A 26,359-nucleotide genomic window follows, 5' to 3' on the forward strand; every position below is an offset into this window, starting at 1 on the left:
TAATTTCTTAAATTGATGCTTATAGCCTGCTGTTCAGAGGCAACCAGTGGATCTCTATTGATTGGGGCAATGCAGCCATTTGTAAAGAAAGCCTGTGTTTATTATTGATTTGGATTTGACCTCTGATTAAGTCCATCAGTAGTTATTTTCTGGGCAAATATGTCAGCAGTGTAAAATAAATTGGCAGCTAAGATTGCAAAAGCTCAATGTTGTGGTAGGTTTGAGTCTAAAAATAATTACATAATCACAATTCTATTTTTTCTGTGAGTGGTTTTATGTCTGTTAAATAGAGTTCCTACTAATTAACTTCATTTTTTGTTACACTGAAAGCCTTGGAACTCTTTTACTGGTTGCTTTTGCAAATCACAATCACAAAACTTGTTGGTTTTACTAGTTTTACTAGAAGTTAGACTAAATACACAAATCCATCCTGGCTAAAAAATTCAAGTAATACCCTTCTAGACAGATGCACTTTCCAGCTACCACCAAGGAATTTGGAAACACTAGAGGCATCTGTCACCTAGTTTGACCTTCTTGATAAAGGCTATATGATGTAATCCATCAGTTTTGCTGTTTACAATATGTACATTTATTCTTAACAAATAGTGGTCTTTTTAAATGGTGACTTCCAGTGAAGTCATGCAAAGACCATGCAGGAGAAACTGTTTGTGCCTGAAATGGGGACAGGATTCTGAAATTAATTTTGTGTTTGAGAGATCAGACAGAATATTGGATTAGTTTTTTTAGAGAAATAAACAGTAATGAAAAATAATGGGAAATAATGTTTTCAATTTTGTTTGTAATTGTAGCATTAATTCTTCCCTCTGTTGAAGGTATAAACATAATGTTGCTTTTAAACATACTGTCTCCTCAAACTTCAGAGACCTGAACCTGGTGAAATACAGAGACCACTTTAATCAAGCAAAGAAAAGGCACAAAGTTTGAATGTTTCAGTGGAAGTGAGATTTAGTATTTTAATTTCTTTTCTTGAAAATGGTCAAAGAACATGTGACAGCTAAAAATTAGTCCCTTCAGTATGTTTATTGACTTTACAAGTCAATATCATCTATCAAAACACTTTGTAAAGCCAATTTTAATTGGCGTATAGAAATTAGTTTGAAACTTCCCACCTTCTTGTGAAGTTAAGACAGTCATGTTTTATCAATTAGTAATATTTAAATAAAAACAAGTTAGTTACTTCACTGCTGTTTATGGTAGAAAGAGGCAGTGAGTGGATTAAATCTGAGGCCTAGTTTTCTTGACAGGGATTTCATAATATTTCCCACCCATTACTGTACTTATCTCAAGCTTCAGGTGAATGTGTGTCTGTAGTTTCACGGCTTCAGTAACAGCCTGTTTGCTGAAACTCTGGTTTGGAACTTCCTTTAGCATAACTTTACAAGTTTGAGACGTGGGTTATACACTGGATTTTAAGAACAAAAGCTGCACTTGTATTGTTTTACCCAGCTTTGGTGATCAGTAAATGGAATTGAAGATCAGCATCTTATGACACTTTGGCAATGGTTGCAACTCTTTTTAAAATGTACACTAAAAGCACATATCAACTACTGGAAAAGAAGAAAGATGTGTGTGCTGCTTCCTGAAAGTGAAACTGGGACTTAACGTTTATAAGGAAATTTGGTTCTCTTGTCATTGTGCCAGTCTGATAGGCATGTAGTGTTTCTTTCTTCCTGAGGGAAGCAGAGGGAAACAATTGTACGAAGACATGTTTTAACAGTGTCTTGCTCAGCATGGCAGGGGTTAGCCATGTTTTGAAGCCTTCTGGGAAACAAGAGCCTGGGCATTATCCGTAAGGCCAAATGATGAGAAATTTTGAGTAAATGGTGTGGGGAAATACATGCTACATACTGAAATTATTATAAAAGTTATTACTGCCTGAGGGAACACTTCACAACAAAAGCATTAATTAAAAGCAGTATTATCCTGGCAAGACGCAGAGAACAAGATCTGTTCTTCTAACAGAAGCATAATTGCAGTCTTGTCAAAATATCATTAGAACCTGTGGCGATTAAAAGAGTGTCTTTCCAACATGGTTTGACTTTTTGGAGTCCATTTTTTATGCTTTAAGTAATTTACAGTTTTCTATCTACATCTTTTTTCTTTTAATTTTTACAGTCAGCTTGAATAATGGTGTTTTTGTGAAGATCAGAAAAAAGTGAAACAAGTGGGACCACATGCCCTTCAGCCTAAAAATCCCTTCAGATTAAAGGGAATCATACATTGTTTTTGCAAAGCTGTTTCATCCTCCTACAGTATAAACCTGATGGTTTCTTGGTATGGGAAAATTAGGAGATACATTATAGAGGAAAGCCATGATCGTTGTTAATTTAACCCTCCAGTGTTTTAGAAGGCTGCTTTCACCTTGAGTCAATGAAACATGAGACATGGGAGACTATCTGAACCAGGTTTTATCAGTAGTGCTCATATCATTCCTGCTGTCATGTTATTCGAGAAACATTGCATGTGTGTAAATATATCCTTTTGGAGGCTGTCTTTTCAGTGAAGCATTGTTTTTTTTAAAGATGATTGTTTTGGTTGTTGAGTGCTGTCCTGTTGAGATACTAGCAACAAAAAGAGGGAGTTCAAATACAAATCTTCATTATATAACTTTAAAAATGTCAAAGGTAAACACATTAAACAGCAAGTCTGTACAGAAAAATATAAGTACATGTGTACACTGATGTCTTTTAATGTTTATCTTGACTTTTAGTCTCTGTATTTTGGTAACTGTTAGGTGTGTGTTTATAGGCATTTAGAGCAGCCGATCACGACTGACTTAAAGAACTCAAGTGCTCTTGTTAGAGTTGCTTGGTGATGTTATGAATACTTCAGTTCTGCTAATCACTTATATCTGGCAGTAGTTTGAGAAGGCATAGTTTTATTATTTTTCGACTTTATTTGTTATTTTTTTCTAAAGCTACTTAAGAAATTTTAAGATTTAGTAGTGTTGCTCTCTAAGTTGTTTCTTTTCATCAATTTCAGGGTGGGGTGGAGTCAGAAGAAGTATTTTAAAATCAACATAGCTTGATGGATCCTAAGATATCAAAATTCAGCTTTCTGAAGCTGGTTATAAAAGTGATTGAACCAATTTGCTGTTTCACATAAATAGTAATTGAATCACTTCAATTCCTAAAATTCAGCAATTATTTTGATAGTTGGTATGCAAATGTTTAAAAACTTGAGTTACTTTTCATGGCTGAATTGCTTCATGAAACTTGTTTGCTGTGCAAAACTAAGGTAGTCTGCAATCCAGTCTGTCTGCAGCATTCAGTAATTTTTGTTTAAATTGGTTTTTAATTGTGAACTTGTCAGACTTTAAACTAATTAGACATTCTCAAAACCTTACTCTTGGGAAATAACTTGAAACAAATACTTTATAAGGTGGCTTAGTTAAAATCTAGTGTGACGTGAGAGCTGCTGCTCCATGCTGACGTGAACACACTCCCAGGCTTTCTTCCTTAGTCCCTTCCATCTTGGATGTCTGAAATAGGAACTTTAAAAACCCAGTGGCCCCTATGCAGTTTGCATATGGATATGTGAATTTTAGTGATAGTTACTGTGTGTGTAGTTTAGTCATACTTTGTGTGACTGTATGTGCATGTACATTTTGAAGTTTTCTGATTTCAGAACTCCTGAAAAAAATTAAAATGTATAAAAACTTTCATGGTTTGGAAACTGTAGCCTGTAGGAAGAGATTAGTCTTAACAATGCAGCATTGTCTATTGAGTCAATTAAGCGTGTAGGTTTAGCTAGCTTGGGAACAAGTTCCAGCATGTGACATTATAAATAGCACTCTCTCATAACAAATGTAAGCTTAGTAAGTGGGCCATAATTTCCCCTGCCACTTTACCAGGGTCTTTTAGGCAACTGTACTCACAAAGAATTTCAGTCTTTCTGATGACTGTCTTAGGGTGCTAATACTATGTGCCTAGGGGAGTGTTGGATCAATGTAAGGCTGATTTTCTCAAAGTGTTGTCTGTCTTCTTGACTTTCTTGGGCACATGATTTTTATTTGTTTTTTCTGTTTATCCATATGTAGAAATGGAACCTTGTGGCCCAATGGCTCAGAAATCACTAAGAGTATTGCTGAACCTGTCCCTCTTCTCAACAGCTTGAATACACCACATGATTGTTTATCTAGCAAAATGTAGTAGCATTTAGAAGAAATAAATATTTCTGTAAATTATCATAGCTATTTTCTTAATAAAACATCATCCTTGAATCTTTTAAAGTCATCATCATCTGAAGTAATAGTTTTCAGGAGGTGATCAATCACTATCTGGTCACCTTCTAGATGTGAATTGATGTTAAAATCATGGCAAACTAAAGGGTTTCTTGTCTGCAGCAATCAGCAAGTGGAGGAATCTTGTCTTTGTAGTGGGTGGTGCCCTGTACGTGAGGCCTGGTTTCATTGCTGCGTATGATTTTGTTTTGTCTTCTGGATTTGGACTCGGCTTTGTACTAGAACAATCTTTTCTCCTTCTTTCACCCCCTCTCCCAATCCTGTTGTATTTGGTAGAGAATTAATTCAGACTGAATCTCCTTCAGCATGAACCTCAGATCAGATTTCGCTTTGCATTTATGAAAACAGGCAACAGAAGTTCCAGTAGCTTTCAGTGTAGACTTCTAATTTCAGGTAATATTTGTCATGTGCCTAAATGGATCCCCCAGTTGGAAAGGTGAAGCTGTGTAACATCTTACAAAACACTATTTTGCACTGTTAAGCGCTGCCAGCTTTATCTTCTCTTCTCCCTACTAGAAGTCTCAAAAACCTTTGGTAGAATGTAACAAATGTGATCCCTGTTTAAAATAAAGGTCAATTACAATCAAAACATATATGATTTTAGTCTTGATTTAAAGTATAGCTGTCATCAACCTTTCCAATAGTTGTTCCACTTACATTTAAAAGACCAAATTCTGAAAGCGAGTGCATTTCAGAAGGATAACATTCATCTTTCAGACAGTATAAGCTGGTGGTCCCCAACATGGGGTGTGTATAACCCAAGTGCTGTGAAAGACAGTCCAGTGGGGTAAGGAAAATGTATTTTGGACCATTAATAAATAAAAACTAAGAAGTAAAATAGTACTTAGTTCATCTTTAGCACATCCTTTTCTTCTTCCTGTCTTTGTATATGTTTTATAATGTGCATCATGTATTACATGTATATTATTTAAAAATGTACATAGGTTGTGGGTGCATACTCAAAATTGTTTTACTGATGAGGTTTGTGGTCAAGAAGTTTGGAGACCACTGGGCTAAGCTACCTTGTAAGCAAACCTTTTGGCATGTTTGTTTTTGTTGTGTTCTTTGTCCTGCTCCCCTTTCCTATTGGAAAATCTCTGCATTCTCTTATAACTTTGTATTTAAAATACCAGGAACAAAGGTGTTTTCATTTTTTAGTAGATTAGGTTTACCTCAGTGGGTATATGTTCTGTTTGAACAATGAAATTATAGTAAAGATTGCTTTGGTCCAGTTGGTTTGGTATAAAAATCTTGGAAGTTGCACTAACAACACCGTGTTAGGTTTACTGGTGTTTATAGACTAAATTTAAAAATAAGACCTGTCACATTTTAAGCTAAAAACCTAACTTTGGAGGTCATGTGTCATAATGATGAGTTGAGATATCCATATTACTCAAGTAGAAAACATAAAACTGAATTATTTTTATCTTCATCCCCATTTATCTCTGTATTCTTTTATGTTATATGTCAATTTATGGGGTTTTTTTGTTGTTGTTGTTAATTTGGAAGTTATAAAGTTATAAGCTTATTGACCTCTTGGTTACATCATAAGTCATAAAATGAAATGAAACTGAGGTGCAAATGAAACATTTAAACTTTTTGCCATACATGAAGCTCTTTTCAATTCAAATGTTAAGAAATATGGGTGTTCAGACTGGTTTTAGTAATTTTTCTGTAACCTGCTCAAAAAAAGGCAATAGGTCTGAACATATTTCTTCTGTACAGTTGCAGGATCAATGTAGGACACTTCGTCCTACAGCCACTCCAAAGATTCTTAAATTGCCTGAGTCTTGTATCAGGGAATTACTCAGCATTTTCATAAAGTATGTTTTTGAAGGGGTTGCTTTCCAAAACAGTGTTGGATGTCCTTCCTGTATTACATACAGCAGAAGGAGGCTGGTTACAGTGCATCTATTCCTTGGCCCAGATGTGACATTATTAAAGCATTACAGCAATCTGAACCTTTAACATAAAAACTTACAAAACTGTAGTCCTGAACTTTAGCTTTTTCCCGTGTTACAGATTTGAGTGATATCCCTGTCTTACTGCTGCTTATGGAGAGGGGTTTTTGTTAATTTACTAGTGTCTAGTGTTGGCCTTTTTACTTTTGGATATTTTAGATATTTTGGACCAAAGCTTTTTCTTTCCTCTTAACTGTGGGGACTGTAAGAGCACAGGAGCTGCAGTAAGCTGATGTTGCTCCACACTTTTCAGGTAATAAATTTAATTTCTTAGATAGGAATGAGTTAATATCATTAAGTAAATACTTGTCAGAAAATGTGATGGCATCAGCAGAGCACCCTAGTGTGGTTTGGGTAGGTGGTGGTGGTATGAGAAGGGGCTTTTGCCTTGTATTGCCTGAATAACAAAAGCAGGAGAAATACCTTAATGTTATCACAGCATGTACCATGGGAGGCTTCTTGTCTGCATAGCAACATCAGCCAGAAGGATAAGAATTTCTGTTCTGTACTGGGTGGGTCAAAGATGTGCCTGGTAGCAAAATAGCATGTGTTACTGACTCTTGACCCAGTTCTTTCTCATCTGGGGTTTTATTGTCATGGCAAGTTCGAAAGTTAAGTGATGTGTTGGTGTTGCAAATGTCTCAGGTGATCTGGTGTCTGTGCTTTCTGCTGGCCAGCACATTGTGTACCCAGCGTTTGTATGAGAGTGGAGGAAGGCATGGGTTTGATATGTGTTAAGTGTGCTGACCTTTGTGGCCCACCTCTAAAGAGGCTTGAGAAGTTTGATAAAGCTTTTTGTTAGAAGTGTGCTATGCCTTATTATACCTGCTAACAAAAAAATGGCAAATGTTGGTGGTAAAAGTTCTGCAAAAGAGGAGAAAAGGAATTTCGTATTGTGTTTTTGTACCCCTTTAAAAGTTTCTCCAGTAAATATTAATGATGATCAGATGCAGCTCTTTCCTACATATACTTTCTGCTTTTTATTACAATATGGCTATTGTATGGATCACTCCTTGCATCTACATCAAAACTTGTTGAAGTAGTTCTGGAGACCTCATGAGGTGTCTCTACTTCCATTGCATCTTTTTACAGGAGAACAAATACAAGTAACTGGGTCAAGATCCCACTTCCACTTCTGTGTTTTTATATTAACTATAATATTCCTTCTTTAATTATGTATTTTATTGTTTTCAGCTTAGGATTCTGGCATTCTCAGTATTTTGTTATTGTGTCCCAATTGAGAGGGTTTGTTTTCCTTAATGTTTTGTGAACAGAGGCAACTGGTTAAGAAGAGTAAGCCTGTTGGTTCCACCTAGGAAGATAAAACTGTAGTATGAGCCTCTCTCTTACTAGGTATTGTTAAATCTTGAGAGTACTTAAACAGTTTGAAATACCTAGTTAGTGGGGCTATACATCTTGACTATTCTGGAAGTGCTTTTGACTCCTGGTAGCATAATGAACTCAGAACAGCTGCAGAGGTAGTTTCAGCATCAAACACACTGGCTGAATTTTAATTGGCTTCATCTGTCCAAACATATGGGTGATGGCACTGGAGACAGAACTTCACACCTGTAGTTATATAGAGAGGAAGGAGCCTGGCTTGAGTTTCAGGGTGGTAAAACAGCTTTTCAAGCAATGCTGAGAATCAAAGTTTTATTTGTAAAGTGGTATGAAATTTTGTCCCCAAAATATGAAGCCTCAAAAAGTTAATTATTCAAGATACCAAATTTATATCACTTTCCCCTACTTGGACCAATACTGAATCCATTATCTAGAAGTAGATGTTTTGAACTGGCTTAAAGCTTTCAGTGTATACACTATGGGTTACATTTTTTATGTATAAGAAAAACCTGTGGATTTGTAGGCTTGAATTTATAAAAAATGGGAAGCAGATTTAATCAACCATCTAAAACACAATTATTGTTTTGCTTGATATCTCAAGATGTCTTCATTACTTAACTTTAGGACCTACATTTAAAAAGTGTCTTGGGACACATACTGCTCTGGAGCTGAAAGTGCTACAAATCTGAATCCTGATTAGTTGGCTTCATTTTAGTCTTCATTAAGATGGTGTGATATGTGGGTTCCACTTGTTTATGTCCAGAAATGGGGCAAGTAAATATCTTAAACTTTTTCCAGACCAAGACAAACTAGTATCTATGTATTTGTATGCAAAAAAAAAGGCAAACTTTGTGAGTTTTCCTTTCAAAATAGAGAGATTTGCAGGCTGAAATTTTTGCGTTTTCCAGAAAGAAATCAAATGTTTTAGAATGCTAGGTTTCCAGGCTGCTCAAACAAGTAGAACTTGTGAGTGTTTTAGAATGTGTCTCCATGGAAATTCTTTCCTCCCCCACCAAGTTCTTTCATATTTAGTTTCCATAACCAGTGCACTATTGTGAAGGAGGGGAAATGCAGGTTAACTGCAGGGAAGCCAGCCAATCACTTCAGCATCAGAGCAGACTCCAGGGCTTGTGGAGCTAACCTTTGTGACCTCACAAGGGGCCTCTCTGAGGAGAGCCATTTTTCCTGCCTTGTAATGGTAAAGAAAAAACTTGGCAACTCCTTTGATCAGCAAAGCAAAAACAAGGAGAGCAAGGAGCAAATGGGCAGCTTTGTGCAGAAAACTGCTAAGTCAGTACTGGCATTCTCTGTGCTGAGAACAGTGTTACCATCTTACATAGAGTATGTGCACATTTCTATAGGGTACTGGGATATTTAGAAAACCCACCAGTTCAAAACTGAGTGAAAATCTTGGTTTTTACCAGTTATGGTGAAGTAAAAGCATTTCATCTAATAATTTGCAATGTGAGAGTGAGGAAACTTTTTTTATTTCTTGGAGGTCAAGATTTTCAAAAGAGGATTACACAATGCTAAAATAATAATTCTAGCATTGGGAAGTGATCATTTCTTGTATGCAGCTGGCATATACTTTTACTCTAAAACTTACTGCTTTGCAGCTTTTGATGGTTTTTTTTCCCATTTCTTAGTTGATGCTTACAGTGAATTTCAGATACATGCTTAAAGAAAGAATTGTAGTTTTGCTTTGCAAGTATCTAAGGTTTTGTTTTGGCTTGTACAGATTGAAAATCAAACCTATTCTTAACATTGGGAAAATTTTAAATCAGCTTTTAGTGTCTCTTCTCCATTATGTACTTTTGCCACTGATACACAAATGTCTCTGTGTCCTTCTGTTACTCTTGGTATTCTGATAAGTTGTGTTGCTCATCTGTGGTAGTTCTTTGCTCAATAAATTGTGTTCATTCTCCCACCTGAGCTAAAATACTCTGTGTTCTTCCTCTGCCTGAGAGTAGGAGAGGGTTCATAATGTTTTTATTCAGTACTTCCTTCCACTCTGGTGAGAGTCTGCCTCCCAGTTTAATCTCCCAGACCAGTATACTTCTGTCCAGTGGGTTCAACAGCTCATTCATTCTCGGCAAGAATTCTTCCTGTGGTTTGTAAATTTGCTGATTTTGACCTCCTTCCTTGGTTACTTCAGCATCTTTTCATGCAGCTTGGCTCCTTGGGAGAAGTTAATATGACAAGATTGCCAGATCCCTCTGCAAGACATTTTTTATTTTACGCTTACAGTATTCACTTTCTTTTGATGTTTCATCCTTTCCTCTCCCTAATTAATCACCTCCAGTACTGTGCTGAAGTGTTCACTGTGATGTTGGTTTTTTACATAACTGTAAATAAATAAATAAATAGCAGTTACGGAGTCAGATAAACCATGTTTTAACATCTGCTGTTTTGAAGTGTAGTCCCCTTCAATTCTATGGAAGTACAGAAATTACTTGAGTGTCATTATCTCACAAAATAGCTACTGATGTTTAGTAATTAAACAGTTTATTAGATCCTTGCACAGTTCTGGATAGGATGCAAATTAATTTTTAATGGATGTGATTTATTTTAGTGCAAACCGCTCTTCAGCAATGCAAACTGCTCTTCAGCAGCTTTCACCTGCAGGACATTTTTACTCTAACATACACAGTGATTTTCAGATAAGGTGTTAGATAACATCTCATGAAGATATTCAGGAAATTGATTCATTTGAAATCCCTCATCACAGATGATTTTCTAAGTATATTATAGCAGCATGAGTCTATCAGCAGATTTAATTTGTCTTGTGTGTACTGACACTGATATGGTCTCACTACAGTTACTGTATTTAAGGGACAAATTCCCCACTGATTGCATGGACAGAATCAGCAAAGAGCAGTTTTGGCTGCTCTGTGAGCAGGACGAGAGTGCCCCAGGCCTGCTCCTCCTGCATGTGGGAGCAGTGTTGGCAGCAGCAGCTTCCAGCCAGCTCTGTGCATGCTCTAGCACAGAAAGTGGTATTTGGCTGCTTGGGTGATGCTTGCTGTCCAAGCAGCTGTTCCCTGTAGTAGAGTAGGAGAGTTACCAGATAAACTGCAAGATTACAGGACTACTGCAAGTTACTTAAGATTACAATCCTGACAAGCTCAGCATATATGAATAGTCAAGTCAGAGGTGAGGAGAAATGTAGCATGAAGAAATGGGACTCTGAAATACAGCCAGTCAACTCCAGAGCCTGGTTGATTTTCTTTCATATGTCTTCTGCAGTATATTCTTTGCTCTTGGTATACTCTTAAATTTTGTTGCTCTTGATAAACATAAAAATGTAAATAGATTTCTTGTAAAGAAGCATGTGTATGTTGTCAGACATGTATCAGTCCTTTTCTGGTCTCATTTGAACATAAATATTTTGTAACAATTTTCTGAAGGAATAGATGTCTGAAAATATAGTTAAAGGATAACAAGATATCAGAGAAGAATGACCAGAATGTTTAATGTCCCAGTTTATAAAACTAGAATCACAGTATCTAGGAATAGATTTTTTTTCTTTTTAATGTACAGTTTACTTTTAAAAGGTTTTGAGATAAAGTTTAAAATGATGACCTGTGTAGTGATAATGAAGTGATTGCAAAATAAATTTTAAGATAACACTAAACAGTGAATGTTTGCTACTGAACTTTGATAAATTCTGGAAGGAAGTTGCTGTGTAAGTACCTGGAACTATGAAGTGTTAAACCACAGCTTAGAAAGCATTAGCCAAGTAAATGTTTACTTTTTTAGTTTATTCAAGCATCTTAGTTCAAAACTAAGAAACTTGGAGCTGGAGAGCAGAGTGGTTTGTTTCCTTCTTCCTTAATTCTGAATATAAAATTTTTGTGGGGAAAAAAAAGACATCTGTTACAGTAAGCTTTCTTTACATGGTGACTAGAAGCAATCGATTCACGTTGATAAATTACAGTTCAGACATTTTATAGGAATATCAAAGATTACTGGAATGGGGGCAGACCAAAAGGATTATATTAGCTCAGTGTTCAATTTTAGCAAGCTAAGTGTGGATGTCTATGAAATATTATGAATTAAAAATATGTTGGGAGTTTCAATCTCCTCTTGATATATCCTAAATCTTTTGCCTTCAGGTACTGTTTACATCCTCTGATCTGAAGATTACAGTTTAAAGTACTGAGTTGAAAGGGCAAGAGTGGATATATTCTGCAGTTTGCAGTGACAGTGAGTCACTGAGTGTTGTAACTGTTCATGTGCAGTTTAGGCACCTTGCCCCAGCAGGTGTGTATCAAGTAATCTTTATACAGGCTTGCTTCCTGAGAGCTTGGCATAAAACTGGGATCAATATGGTTCCATTAACTGTGTTCTCTAATCTACTGCTTAAATTTCAGAAAAGCTGTCTTATTACTCATGTGTTGAAATTACTGATATGTGATATGCATGTTGGCTCTTCTGACATCAGGAGCATTATATTTTCCAAACATGGGTTGTGGAACAAATACGTTTTTGTCTTTGGAATTTTATAGGCTAACTACTGAATGAGCTAAACCCAAGCAAATAGACAAAACGTAGACAACCTCCAGAGTTTGCAGTGAGAATTTTGTTTGAGTTGAAAGTTTCAAAACAATTTCGGCTGCCTAGTTGATGGACAAAAGTAGTCCTGTAGGATGGTGATAAGATATATGGTTATAGGAAGTCTATTTTATAGAAGAGATTAAAGGAACTCGGTTTGTCCAAGAGTTCAAAGTGACAATACTCATAGGAAAAAAGCTGCTTCACCCTCCAGGGGATTTCTAAAATAGTTTGTGAATTTGCAGGCAAAAATCCCAAAAAACTGGAAGCTGATAATGGCAGCTTTTGGAACTGAAAGGGAGTGGAGGAAAGGGATGGGCCTTAGGGAAGTGCTGACTAATGGTGAGCAAACACTGTAAGGGAGTTCTTGTATTGAGAACTGATCTCACTTCCTGAAGAAAAATAAACTCTGCATTATCCAAGCATAAAATTTGGACTGGGGAAGTCTCTAAACTGAACTGTTAGAAAGTGGGGAGGGGCGATGCTAGAAAGAAAACTTGATTATAATGATGTTAGCCATTAAAAAACCCACACAATTGTCTTCTGAGACAGAAGTTAGTAGTAATCAGTAGTGACCTGTTGTCTGATCTCTTGTGTGGGTAGGATGTATTCATATCTTTAGAGAGGCCTGTTACTAGTAAGCATTTTAAATACTAGACATATGAGTCTAGTGAGTACATGTTTTTTAAAAATGTATGACAATAATTTAATACTGTGTTTATCCCCCTCTCTCATGGCAGCAGCTCAGTCCCTTCACCATCCCGCTCGCCCAGTGAAAAGTGCTGATTTTCATAACTAGTAGATGAAGACTGCAGGGATTATACATTTGGGATTAATTTGTATTAAGTTAAGGTGATAAGTTTAAGTTATATAGGATTTATTTGGAACTTCAATGCTTACAAATCTGCACAAGAAATTCAGTGAAATGAGATCTGTGGTTTTTGCTTTGTGATCTGTTTTGCATCTAAGATTGAACAATTTCTAAATAAATACTTCACTATATTTATTGATAAAGCATGGTAGTTGCTAATTTTGGCAAAGACTAAACTGTTAATACTTTTAAGAACTGTTAGTAATAAAAGTGATAAGCTTTTAGATAAAATCATGTGCTTGGCATATTTTGTCATCCCTATTTGTAATTCCCTCTGTACCAAAAGATACTCAGAAAATATATTAAATTACTGCAAATCAAATACATAAATGATGAGGTATTGATATTTATGATGATTTAATGAAATAAATTAACACTTTAATTGTTGCTAGAAAGCTAGGGTTTGTTTGGTTGATGATGATTTTACAGTCAAACTTTTAGTTTCTGTTCGATCCTGCACTTTGCTATTACTGTTACTTGCTCAAGCAGGGTGGTTGGGCTGGATGACCTCCAGTAATCCCTTCAACTTTTCCGTTTCTATGAATACCCAAATTCTTAATAATAAACCAAAAAGTAAATTAATATTTCCAGTTGATAACTTCTGAAACATGCAATGAAATTTGAGTTCAAAATGAGTTTTAGTTTCCTTTGCTTATTTTACAATGGGCCTTTGAATACTGTTTAAAAATATGCTCCTTTAACTCTTTCTGAATGGTGAAGAGACATGTAGAACCTGCAACTTTAAAAGCCTCAGGTCAAAAACATTTTAAGGCCACTTTTAAAGAAAAATGTAATAGCTATTATATTTAAGTGTAATGTACATTTAAATGATAATTAAAATTATACACTAAGTAGTTTAGCTTATTTTCAGGCTTTTACTCTGTATTTTCTTTGCCACTCTAGGTTAAATGGGTAAATAAAAATAACTTTTCAAAGCATAGCCTTCAGACATTATTGTGTATCTGGGGTCAAGAAATCTGTTGCCTCTGGTGGATTGTGAAATCTGTCTTCAGGGGTTTGAAGGGTGGGGGAGGAAAAAGAATAATCTTGTGGCAAAAAACAGTATACAAGATTGCCTAGGGATGACTGAGCAGGTATCTTACAAGTACTGACTCAGGCAGCAACTTGCTGTTGGAAGATTCTGTTCTTTGTTTTGAGCATTCTGCAGAGTCTTTAGGGACAGGAATAATTGCCTCCTACCTCAGCAGCACATGGTGGTTGTCTGAATTGTAAAAATAAAAATCTTTCCCTGAAACAAGAGTCATAAGAAGGAAACAGATGACTTGTGTATTATATGAGATGACTTGTGTATTATATGAAATAAAGTGCAGCCCTCAAATGAGGGAAAAGATAGTCAATAAGACTATTTGTATGACTAAAACTGAGAACATCTGAACAGATGATCAACTTCAGGTGTGAAGTCTGAGCTCTGAAACATAAATTAAAAAGAGATGTCAATGTTAGTGATTTTAATGGCAAGAGAAACAGGTTCACTTCGTAGCAGAAAGCTTCATTTCCAGTAGGTCCTACCTAATGGTTCTCTAAGAGTCAGATCATCCTGTCAAGGCCATCTGGGAGTGATCATTGTCTGAACACTCAAGCAACCAGTTTGAACTGCCCTCTGAGACTTCCTACTTAGAGCAATAAGGAAACAACCTAAAGAATCTTTTTATATTTTGTTTTCCTTAGTGGTGGTTAGCCTCAGGGTTAATCGACAGGATTGCTAGGAACAGCCACCTTTAGATACTAAGACAGCTGGCTATAGCAGCTTTTATTGCAGCATGCTTAGGCAAGCCTCTCTGACTTGAAAACCTTCAGGCAACAAAAGTAGGGTGTTTTGAGAGGGGCGTAAAATTGCCTGGCTTCTCTTCATGCAATGAAGCATTTGATTTCCCTCTTGCTTTCTTTGTCTCCTTTTAAGAGAGAGAAATGAGATAGAATCTCAGAGATAAAAGGACACTAAACTGATGAAGTATTCCATGGCCCATCACTTCTGAAAATCATCTGCCTTTCCTTAATAAATGTGAAAGTTAGTGTTTGTCTTGTCTTTAGTTTTACAGAAGGCAACTTGGGGAGGTCTTCCACATTTGCTAAGCAGGAGTGTAGGAGGGTATCTGTAAAGTCAAACAAATACAGTAATTTCACTTGAAATAGCAGCAGAGACAGTTCTTCCTTTATATTTGCCCTCCTTGGTGATATATCTTTATCTCTTTCATTTAAAATTAAGGAGAGAAAAAAAAAGATGAATTCTTCATATGCTGAATGACTTAGCCATGGAAAGCAAACTTCTTAACTTTGGGGGTAGGGTGGAAAGAAAGGGAGGTTTCCATTAAAAGTAGCCTCTTTTTCTGCTGGGGAACTGAGAGGGGAAGTTTAAATAAATCTGGTGACATAGAATGTGATCACAGCATTTATTCCTTTATAGACTTTGTAAAATAATTGGACTGGTAAAAAGACTGCAAACAAGGACTTTTCTTTTTAGTCTCTGTAATACTGCTATGTCCTATAGCTTTCAAATAATGGAAAAAGCTCTGCAAATGAAAATGTCCTTGTACTCTTTATTTGTTCCTGAAACTCAGAAAATTATTTTATTTGGGAATTCCACAGTGGAATCCAAGAATAATACTTTTGGGAATCAATTTAGAAACTTGTAAGCATTGTGATACCAGCCCTACTTTTCTATATGAGGTCCTTAAGTGCAAGGCAGGAAAGGGGCAGGAGGAATAATAAATGCAAAATAATAATGCATGTTATTGTTTCCATTTTGGCTTTGACAAAAGGTAGTTGTTTCAAGAGCACATTATAATAAAAGTGGTGCTACCTTGGCGAACCTTTGAACATCACATCATACGTTCATCTCTTTTTCTTTTTCATCTCACCATTTTTTCATCGTGCATGTGTGGTCAGATTGCCTACTGTCTTCACATCCATTTTAGCATTACACACTCTGAAGTGAGGACCTTTCTGTGAATGCTTTCCTAAGAAGTGCAGTGCTGTTCTGCAGCTTCAAAACAGTGTGGTGTTTATAATCAGAACAGGAAGCTTAGTATTTAAGTCCTTGGTGTATGTATTGTGTACTGTCTGCAGGCAGGCCAGTGCTAATGAAGGTTGCCTTTGAATACCTTAATACTAAATACTGTGTTTTGTATCAGTGTTCACAGCTTTGTGGGCCATGCTTTCTAGAATTTCTGGTACCTCTTAGTATCTTGAAATATTCAACCACCTTAGGAATAAATTCCAGAGAGATTTGTTGAAGAACTTGTCTGACTAGTAATGACTGTGGGCAAAATCTGTTTCGTGACGAATTAGACTTTTGTCAGATGCATCTAAGTTTCCCTTATTGCATTGTTCTAGTTCAGATTCAGACCATTAATTTCCTGGTAGAATTTCTGCTGCCTAGGACTGTGATTTCATAGGATAGCATGTGGTTTTACTTCATGCTTAGGTTAAGGAACTTGAGCTCTGACAGGCTCTCTTCCCACCTGGTCAACAGGATGCTTGTACCCACCATTCTCCTACTTTTTGCTTTTATTCTATTCCAAAATTAATGAAATCACAGCTGTGGCACCACAGGATTGCACACTGAACCACTTGCATGCCAATTTTAAGGTATGCTTTTGCAAGCTGAAGTTAGAATTTTTTATTGTCATTTTACTGGTGTGCTCTCTGGCATCCTATGCCTGTGGTGCAGTTTGGTGAGAACATGATCAGTGATGTAGATGGAGTAGTCCAACACAAGCTTTGTTTAGTTAATGCATTAAGGCTGACAAGCAGAAGGAAGAATAAGGAGAACTCAAAAATACAGCCATTTTATTTCAGGAATATTCAGAAATATTTCAGGAATATTCAGAAAATTGTATCAATGTTTCTAGTTCTTTCAGGCAATTAGACCGTACCTGGAGACATTACCATCCTTAAGAGAGAAACTGTTACAAATTTTAGGGTTTTTTTCTGATGCTTTTTGGGAAACAGTGAGATTAGGAAGTTTTGAATTTTACTGCCATGTGCTTTTATATAATTAGGCTGTAACAGTCCTGAAACCTAAGGAAATATTGCAAATAAATGGACAACACAAGTGAAGAAACAGTGCTTTCCCCAGCAATGGGTGGAATATAATCTCTCAGCAGATGAGATTTTCATTGCTCTGTAACCAGCCTTTTCTTTTGCTGGATTTTGTTGAATTTTTTTCTTTACAAAGCCAGTTAGAAAGTCCTTAAAGGGTTTATGGTCACTTTAAATGTATATCTTTGTCTAAGAATGGTGCAAATTCAGGGAAATGTTTATGGAGGACTGAACCAAGGGTAGAGGTAATTGCTAACTGAGCTGTCTCATCTCCCCTTCAGTCTTTTCTCTATATTGTTCCTGCTTGGAATTGAAATCTTCTCAAATTTAAAGTATATTTAAAGTATAAATCTGTAATTTTGTTACAGCACCTGCAAAGTCAGCTATGCTAATTAAAAATGGCCCATATATCTGAAGACTTAGATTCATGTTTTAATCCTGCCCAATTCTCAAAATCCCTGAATAGGATAGTAAAGGATGCATGCACAAAGAATGTCACGCCTTCTATCCTCAGGCAAAGCTGGATCCACTCCATTGTGTGTAAATATCCTAGGATCATCAGCAGCCATAACCCAGAAGTCTCCGCATGCTACACTCCAGTTTTTGAGAGTGGTAATTAGACCAGTTCATGTCGAGGCTCCTTATACTCAAAACCTTCTTTTTCATCCCATTTCTAAACGCAGCTATGGAAAATTTACCTGTGGGAATCCCCCTAGCTCATCAGCCCTGTCAAAGTGATTTTGGCCTTCTAGCTATTGCCACTTTCTTAGGGATTATGCATCCAGCTCTATTTTTGAATTAGTGGATACTGCCACTTTGACAGCTGCCCTCTGGTCAGACCACCATATTGGTATTCTGGTGTAGAGCTCAGGTCTGTGCAGAAGTAGATATACGGATTTCTTCCGTGCCTGCGAAAATGATAGCTAAGTGGGTAATTTGGAGGTACCCTACAGTGCCCGTACACAGTACAAATTTGTATAAGATTTGGTAAAAAGGTTAGTTGATTTTTTTTTTTTTTTGACAATTTGTGGTAGTTTCAAGAGCAGAAATATACAGTTTCTCCTGGAATCATGAGGAAAGCTAACTTTCAGTATATACATCAAGACCTGACATGCTGAAATGTACTGGTGAGAGCTCTAAAATAATTCTGGCATTTATGAGGCGACACTTTTTCTTTACTAGACCTTAAAGTTAATAGACAAATATAAATAAAAAGCAAAAACCTTTCAGAAAGTGATGCATTATATGGATTAAAGAAGCTAGCTGAAGAAGGCAAAGAAAAGCTAGCTAGGAAGACAAAGAAAAAATGAAAGAGTAGAATCTATATCTCATTCATTTAACAAAACAGAACCATAGGTGACATACTTGTCAATGGAGAAGCTGACATTTGGGATTTAATGAAAAAGTTTAAATTTCACACCAAAAATAGAACATAATTAGATTTAGTTTCATTTGTGCACTTGCTTATGTTACACAAAGACTTTTCTAGCTATCCCCAGAACAAAAAGTACTCAGTGCCATGTCAACACCCTTGAGAGTTGATACCACATACGTGATGTGGTATGCATTTGCGTTTTGCTTTTCATAAAATGTGATTTCCAGTGAATTCTTAAAAGTCCCAAAAATCTGAAAACCAAAATCTAAGGTTAGTCATCTCAAATTCACTAGAGACTGAAAATAATTTTCTCACAGACATAAAATATAATTCTTTTCTAGATTGTTAAAACACAAGCATTACATTATGGAGAGATGTTTGCATAGCTTTTTACAGTGATGCTTTTATACTTAGGAAAAAGTTGTCTTTCTGTGTGTTTGAGACTAAATTTTTGAAATGTCCTTTCATGAAGAGCCATGTCCAAATATACTGAGAAGTGGCAGATTATTTATTCTTACCTATTCTTTTATGTTTAGATCAGACCTCTTATGTTGTTTTGCTGTTGCAGAAATTTCATACAGTATGATCATCTGGTACTGAGGATTAGAATATCTGTTCATTCTCTTTTGCTTTTCTTCCTAACATTACATTTCTATTGCACACTTCACTGAAATATCTTTCAGTTCTGGCCTGCTTATGTTAATAATGTCTGTCCTAAGATCTGTTTCTGTGAAAAGGAAGTTCTAATTATAAATGATATAGCATATATAAGATGACTCTATGCTAATAAAGGCAAAAAGGGCAAGAAAGACATATGATTTTGTAATGACTAGAAATTCTGAAATGAAGTTCTCAGCATACCCTGGAAAGTGAACCTGCCAATGGGAACCCTGTAGTTGCAATGCATACTACAGAATATCAAAACTGAAGACCTCTTAGATAAGCCTTTCTTGAAGAATTTAAGTAATTCTTTGAGTGTCTTTTTTGTGTTAGTTTGTTTCTGATATGGCTTTTAACAAAACAGTATGTGTCTTTCGAGTGCAGCAGCTGGAGAATGAATGGGAAGGTATATTACACTTTGTACAAGGGGCAGATGAGTTCTTTGTTTTTAAAATGGTGTTATATTATTAATCTACTAGGATCCAAAGGGTTCTTAAAATAAAAAGTAAATTTCCTTTTCTTTTTTTAGGTCTCTAGTTCTCCTGCTTCTTTTCCAATGTACTTAAAAAAAACCCAACACAACCAAAAACTCAAATCAAAATCTTCAACACCCCTCTCCCTCAAAAAAAAAAAAAAAAAAAAAAAAAAAAAAAAAAAAAAAAAAAGAAAAGAAAAAAAAGAGCTAACCACCAAAACCACCACCACAACAAACCCAAACCTTAAACTTTGGTTAGAATTTGAAACTGACAAATCTTCAGGCATGTGATAGTGTTTAATGACCAGTAAAGATTTTCTTCAATTAGAAATTCTGATTCTTAGTAACTGTAGAAGTTGTCTTTGTGTACATAAAATGAGAACTTTTTTCTTTTCTTTGAAGTTGTTCTTGTCAAAATGCAAATAATTTGTATTTGGCTATAGAACTTGAGGATGGGTGAGGAGATGCAGCTTGTGCTCTTTGTAATGCACAGCACTTTGAAAGTCCTTTTTGGTGGAGAATGGTGGGTGATGTGTCTTGGAACAGTCACTCTTCTTGATACTAGAATTCACATAAGTTTAACAAATGCTTAGCGTGTGGTGGGTGTTTTAGTTTTGTTTTTCTAAGGCCTGTTACCACAGACCTACATTTATGGTACAGTCTGATTTCCTTAGTTTATACTATGTTTGTCCAGTTTAATAAAGTTTTGCTTCTCCACGACATAAATGAACAATAATAAATAGTGCCAGATAGATGTTAGATTTGAGAAATTATTCTGTGAAATAAAATGTCTTACATTGCTTGATTATCCTAGAAATGTTGCTTTAATTCTAGGAATATTTACTCACTTTGCTCTGTTCACACAGTACAGAGCTGTGTGTCTCATTCCTGAGTAGGTAGAATTTTAAGTTTTAATTTGATAATACATACTATATATATATGGTTGATTTATAGGTTACATTGATTTCATATAATTCGCTGGTTTTTAATTTGTGTTGACACCAGTTGCTTATTGAGATATGGCGCAGCTCACGTAAAATAGAAGATCTGTAACGTAAGGATAGGGGCATTTGTGTAATTCAGCTACTATAAGAAAAAAATCTACTTAATGCAAGGAGAGATAATGCAGTGTTGATGTCAGTTCTTGTTATGTCCATTGAGACCTTTTCTGTGCTACTGTTCAAAACAGAGGGAAAGATCTTTACCTGTGGAGAATGTCCTGTTTCAATACTTAACTTGGTAATTAAAAATACATGGTGTTTATAGTAAGTTATGTTGGTCCATGTGCTGTGAATGGGACCTGAAATGAATTCCTATATTCCTTCATGTAGTACTAGGATTTATTTCAACATTTCATCCATATAAGTGCTTGCCTACTTTGTATTCCATCAGCTGAGCATTATTTAGAATTTGTAGGAAAGAACTCATCTGTTGTGATGTGTTTTGGGTGCTTTCTTAATATATAGCATTCAAACACTCAGGGTGTGGAGCAGGTAAAATATGAGGACTGTGATTTGATGGAGGTTGAGGAGAAAAGTTTTGAGGGACGGTGTGGAGGAAATGGATATGTAGGTCATGAAGCACTGAGCTGAGTGGGAGGGAAAAAAAGTTTGCCTTATTGAACCAGTCATATGGTCAGTATGATATTAATATAACCAGCTTGCTTACTTTGAGACTTTTCCTCCATGGCTCTTGGCTCTAAGACTGCTGATTGTAGTTCAGTTGGTCACGTAAGGAACATGCTGACTTTTCTCAAGTGATACTGACCTAGGGAAAAGCTGGAACCTGCTACTGCCTAAAATAGCTATCCTTGTTAACAATTCCACATGAACATTAACTGTACTTTGAGTGATATGCTTAAGCTGTCTTGAGGAATCAATTATGCTGTTCTTGTGCTCAAAAGTGGAAGTACATCTAAAGCTGCTTCTTCCATAGCCCATTCATCTGTCCCATGTTTAGGTATGTTTTGAAAAATTGATGGATGTTGTTTCAGTGCGTTCCTACAGTTAACTGTAAAAATGGTTCTGTAAGGCAGGGAGAAAACATTTTTCCTTCTATTTCTTATTATGCACTCAAATAACATTTAAAAACAAAGACTATAAATTATGTACCTTGCCTTTTATTAGTTCATAGTGTTACATGGATTTTTATAAGAGTTAAATGGACACAGATGAATGTGTTATTATGGGTACAGTCATGTTTTCCCAGTTTCCACTATTGCCAGAACTGAGTTGAGCAAATATAACAAATCAGAAATGTAGGGGAGGAGTAGCACATGCTGGTACAGTAATTTAAACACACAGTCTGTGAAGCATTACAGTGCAGTATTTTTACATCTGTATTATCTTTACCTGTTTTTGTTGCTTTGCAAAACTGACCAGCAGAAAAGTGAAAAATTGTTCTCCAGTATGAAGGTTTATATATAGTCCTGTACATATAGGGCAGTCTTTACTACGTTGCACCATGTTTTATAAATAAATAGGCTTTAGAAAGAAACAAAGTCTTGCTGTATGTGGCATGTTTCTCAGTGAAGCTGAATATTTGAAAACCTGCGCCACCAAAGATGCAGTGTGCATAATAGTATTTTGTTGAGGTTTAACCCCAGCCATCAAACATAATTTATTGGTGTGATGATCAGAGGAAGGTCAGGTTCATCCAAAACATAGCCCAGTACTAGCCATGGTGAAGAAAATAACCTCTACCCCAGACAAACCAGCACATACTGTATTAAATGAGTTACTGCAGTGTTTCTGTAACTGTTTGGTCTGAAATTGCTTGTGTGCATGTTTAGAGAGCATAAATATACATATCTTAAAACTTTTTTAAAAGCTAGTTTGTGTCTGCTTTGTAACAGAAGATTAGAATGTGATAAGTAATTTGACATAACTAATTATTTTGGTGACTACTGCTTCATTTTATGTTCTTCTGAATTTGTTACTTGTTGTGGTTTTTGCTGAAGAATATGAAAAGGGGCATTCCATGTAATCCAGAAAAGCATAATTTTAAGGATAGTTCATTTAAGGAAAGAATGGTACCAAGTTAATAATGCACTGGATTCTAATTTATAACAATACTATCTGAATATTCTTTTTAATTGATACCAGTTCTAAATGATTGGATAACAAATTTTGTTGTCAGTTGTCAATGTTCATGTGCATTTGGAGTTCTGTCTTTGTCCCCGTGTACTTCTCAGAGCAGTGTTGCTTAATGGAATCAAGATAAAGTTGATGCCTTTATGAATAGACTGCATTTGCTCATTAGCAAAACATGCTAATCATGTACTCCAAAAGTAAAATAATGATTCATTACACTTTTGTATTTTCATTGAATTGAATACCTCCGTGAATGTACTTGCTATTTTTTTTTCAAAACAGAGAAATCTAAACTTCCAAAGTTTTGCACAGGGCTGGGTGGGTTGCTTGACTGTCCCACTGTCCTCATCTTTTCGCATGAAGTTGAAAGGCAGCTGCACATTCCATTCACATTACTGCTTTAGTGTGATTGGTTACTTCAGCTACCACAGAGGGATTGTTCAGGTGTTAGTGGGGAGGAGAGTAATCTGTCCGATAATCTGAGGATGTGGTCTATGCACAGAAAGTTTGGGAGCACTAATGATTGCAATACTAGCCAGCTCATTACCACTCCCTAGGCCCTGAATATGAACTCTTCATGCCAAGGTACTGGGACTGTGCTTGAGATTCCAGACATAACTGGCTTGGTTTGAAAATCTGTGAAGTCACATTTAAAAATGGCAAATAAGTGATCAAAGAGAGAAGGAAGCAGCAAATGCTTTGTTCCAGGGTACAACATCTAGTTATGGTGCAACAGTTTAGATCATGGTATTCATGATGAACCTCATCTAGCCATTGCTCTAGCTCTAGTTGCTGCAGCTGTTGGTTGGGAAAGTGGTGGTGGCCAGGGCAAGGGTTTGAGAATCTGACATACAGTGATGCTTGGAGAGAATCCAAAGAGTTCTTGTTTGGTTTTGAATGTGGCTATTGTTGGCAAGCTTAACGTTTTGTTGTTAAGCTTTCTGTGCTAGCAGATTGTTGTTGTGAATGCATGACTGTCCTAACTCTTGCTTTGTTTTGTCTTAGTCACATTGATCAAACAACAACATGGCAAGATCCTAGGAAGGCCATGCTTTCCCAGATGAATGTTACAGCTCCCACCAGTCCTTCTGTGCAGCAGAACATCATGAACTCAGCATCAGGTAAGCAAAATTTGTATTTATTAAAAAGATCATACAAGTAAACCACAAGCTGTTCTAATAAATAGTTCTAGTTATCCTGGTTTGAAACTTTAAATTTGTTGATGCCTGATTCATCAAGCAAGAGGCTGATAGTTGAAATAAGAGAATTTGTATAATATTTATGTTGTCTATAGAAAGAGCACTGTAGTTCTTTGATTTGTTTTTATTTTTTTCAAATGAATGGTTCAAACTTGTAAGGAAGCAGAATTTTTGTCTGTTTTCTTCTGACCAAAAAATGCTGCTAAATTGATGAAGACAAGAATTTCCATTCAATTAATATCAATTTACATTAAAGCTTTTGTGCTTCACAGTGCTCTTCTGCCTCCATTTACTCACTGACTAGAGATGGTATACTACCATTTATTGACATTTCCTACATTTAATATGAACATACAATTTTTTCCTGTTCTCCCTAAATGGATCAAGCAAATACCTTGTTTAGAAGCAGAGATGTTTTGGTTTTCCTCTTGTGTTTCTATTACTTCCAAAATACAGTATGATGGTCATTATTGCTCTAGCTGGAGAAGTCTTTTGTCTTTTCCTGGAATATAAAATTGTTTTTCAGCTGGCCTGGCAGGGCCTCTCACTAGACAGCAGTAAAATGTTCTTGTTCTTGCTATAGAATCTACTGTATGTTTTCAGAGCTCTCTCATATGATTATGCAGAGAGCGAGCAGATAAATTTGGTGCCATGCTTGTTTGAGTGCTTGGTCTTGCCCTTGCTTTGTCACCTCCTGTCTGTCACTGAGGTTCATGTTATATTTATTTTCTCATAGTCTGACTGTATTTTGTGTGTGTCTGCTGTTCCTGTACTTCCCAAGGGTTATTCTCTGGTGCTGCTTTTTGTGGTCTGTTTAGACAGCTTTGTTTCATGCTGCAATTCATGTGCTGCAGACAATACCGAAAGATTAACAGGCATGACCAAACTCTGCTGTTCATGACTGAGTATTAGAGGGGAAGTTAATCAAACTTTTTGCTGGCTAGGCCAGGAGGCTGGATTATCCTGAAACAAATGAGTCCTGTTCAAGTTCAGGAAGTCGTGATTCACAGCAATTAAGGTCTCAGGCTCTGATGTGAAAATAAAACAGTGTGATTATTTTCTGTGTAAATTTATCCCAGGAAACCTGCAGCAATAGAGGTGGCATGTTTTTGTAGGGACATTTCTAAAGGAGGGAGAATGGGAGACTAGGAGAAAGGAAACAATTCCCTTGGTCTGACCTGCCTTTTTGCTTATTGGTGCTAAAACGAGATGCTTGCTGTTTCAATATTGACATAAATTCTGTATTTTAAGATAACTCCTCAAATCTTCTGTTGTACCAAGAATTGACAGGAAAAAATATTCATAGTAAAGTAGGAATCACTTTATGTACTTAGAAATGAAGGGTCCTTAGTAAAAAACCGTACTGTTAAATTATAACAGGGTGGTAACAAACTAGAAAAGAAGCTAGCAATCTGGACACAAGGATTATTTTTAAAACAACATTTACATGTAATTGCCTGATGTAAGTGTGTGAGAGAGTGATGCTGCATAGATACTGTTCTTTGTGCAATAAAGAACAGTTGAAATGTGCAAGTGGATTGTCTTGTGATTTGAGAAAGCACTTACTTGGATACAAGTTCATTGAACATTTATTTTTAATTTCACAGATGATACTGTGTTGAGCATCAACTGAAAATCCCATGACGGTTTTTTTTGCCCCAAGTGCTCTGAATCTGATAAAGTGCATGAAGGACTCGGAACTCCTGTGTATACTGAATTACATCACATCTTATGTGATATTAGGATTTTTTAAGCTTAAGTCAGTTGAGGTAGTATGACTTGGAACTGGCTCTTTGGATGCACTTGCTTACCCTTATTTGCTATTAACAAAAGTCTGCTCGGAATTAAATAATACCAAACCTGCATTTATTGGATGCCATTCTGATACTTGATCTGGCAAATGTTTATGTACTAACTTTAAATTATGATTGTATATTTGTTTTTACTAAAGTCTCTTATACCTAGTTTTATTACTTTTTATTACTGAGCTCATGGTAGCTTATGCTTCCTTGATAGCCTCTTGAATAATCTTTGAGAGAAATGGAAAAGTCAAGTAACTATGTACCACTTCAGCACAGTGGAACTTACAGTCATGATGTTGGCACTCAGATTTAAGACTACTTAATGTTCTAATTTGGGTGTTCATTCTCAAGAAATCAAGTTGAGACCTTTAAGACAGAAGTTTCCTGTTATGAAATATTGCTGGCAGTGAAACATATGCTAGTGCATGAGAGCCTTTCATGAAAGATATTGGAAAAAACCGAGAGTAAGTATTGTGACAGCTGGAGATCACGGACTTGCAAAAAAGTGTCTGAAATGCCACAAAGGAGAATATTTTCCTTTCTGTATAGACCTTGTATGGTGCTCATTCATTTTAGCCCTTAAAGTTACTGTCCAAGTTCTAGTATACTGCCTTAGGAGCCTGTAAGTCAAGTTACTGTGCTGAAACGTAAGAGAGATTTCTGGGAGCTGCTGTGACAGCCTTTAGAAGCTTTAACCATTTAG

General features: G+C 36.1%; 1 protein-coding gene across 8 annotated transcripts in view; it reads left to right on the plus strand.

Annotated features, from left to right (window-relative positions):
* The window catches only part of YAP1 (Yes1 associated transcriptional regulator), an 88,214-nt gene that overhangs the window by 25,475 nt on the left and 36,380 nt on the right, over positions 1–26,359 (plus strand). For all 8 annotated transcript variants that reach the window (XM_053970639.1, XM_053970641.1, XM_053970640.1 and 5 more), the window contains exon 3: positions 23,661–23,776. In XM_053970639.1, coding sequence (XP_053826614.1) covers positions 23,661–23,776 — 116 coding nt within the window. The remainder of the gene's footprint in view (positions 1–23,660; positions 23,777–26,359) is intronic.

This window comes from Vidua macroura, chromosome 2 (assembly GCF_024509145.1).
Source record: "Vidua macroura isolate BioBank_ID:100142 chromosome 2, ASM2450914v1, whole genome shotgun sequence".
NCBI lineage: Eukaryota > Metazoa > Chordata > Aves > Passeriformes > Viduidae > Vidua > Vidua macroura.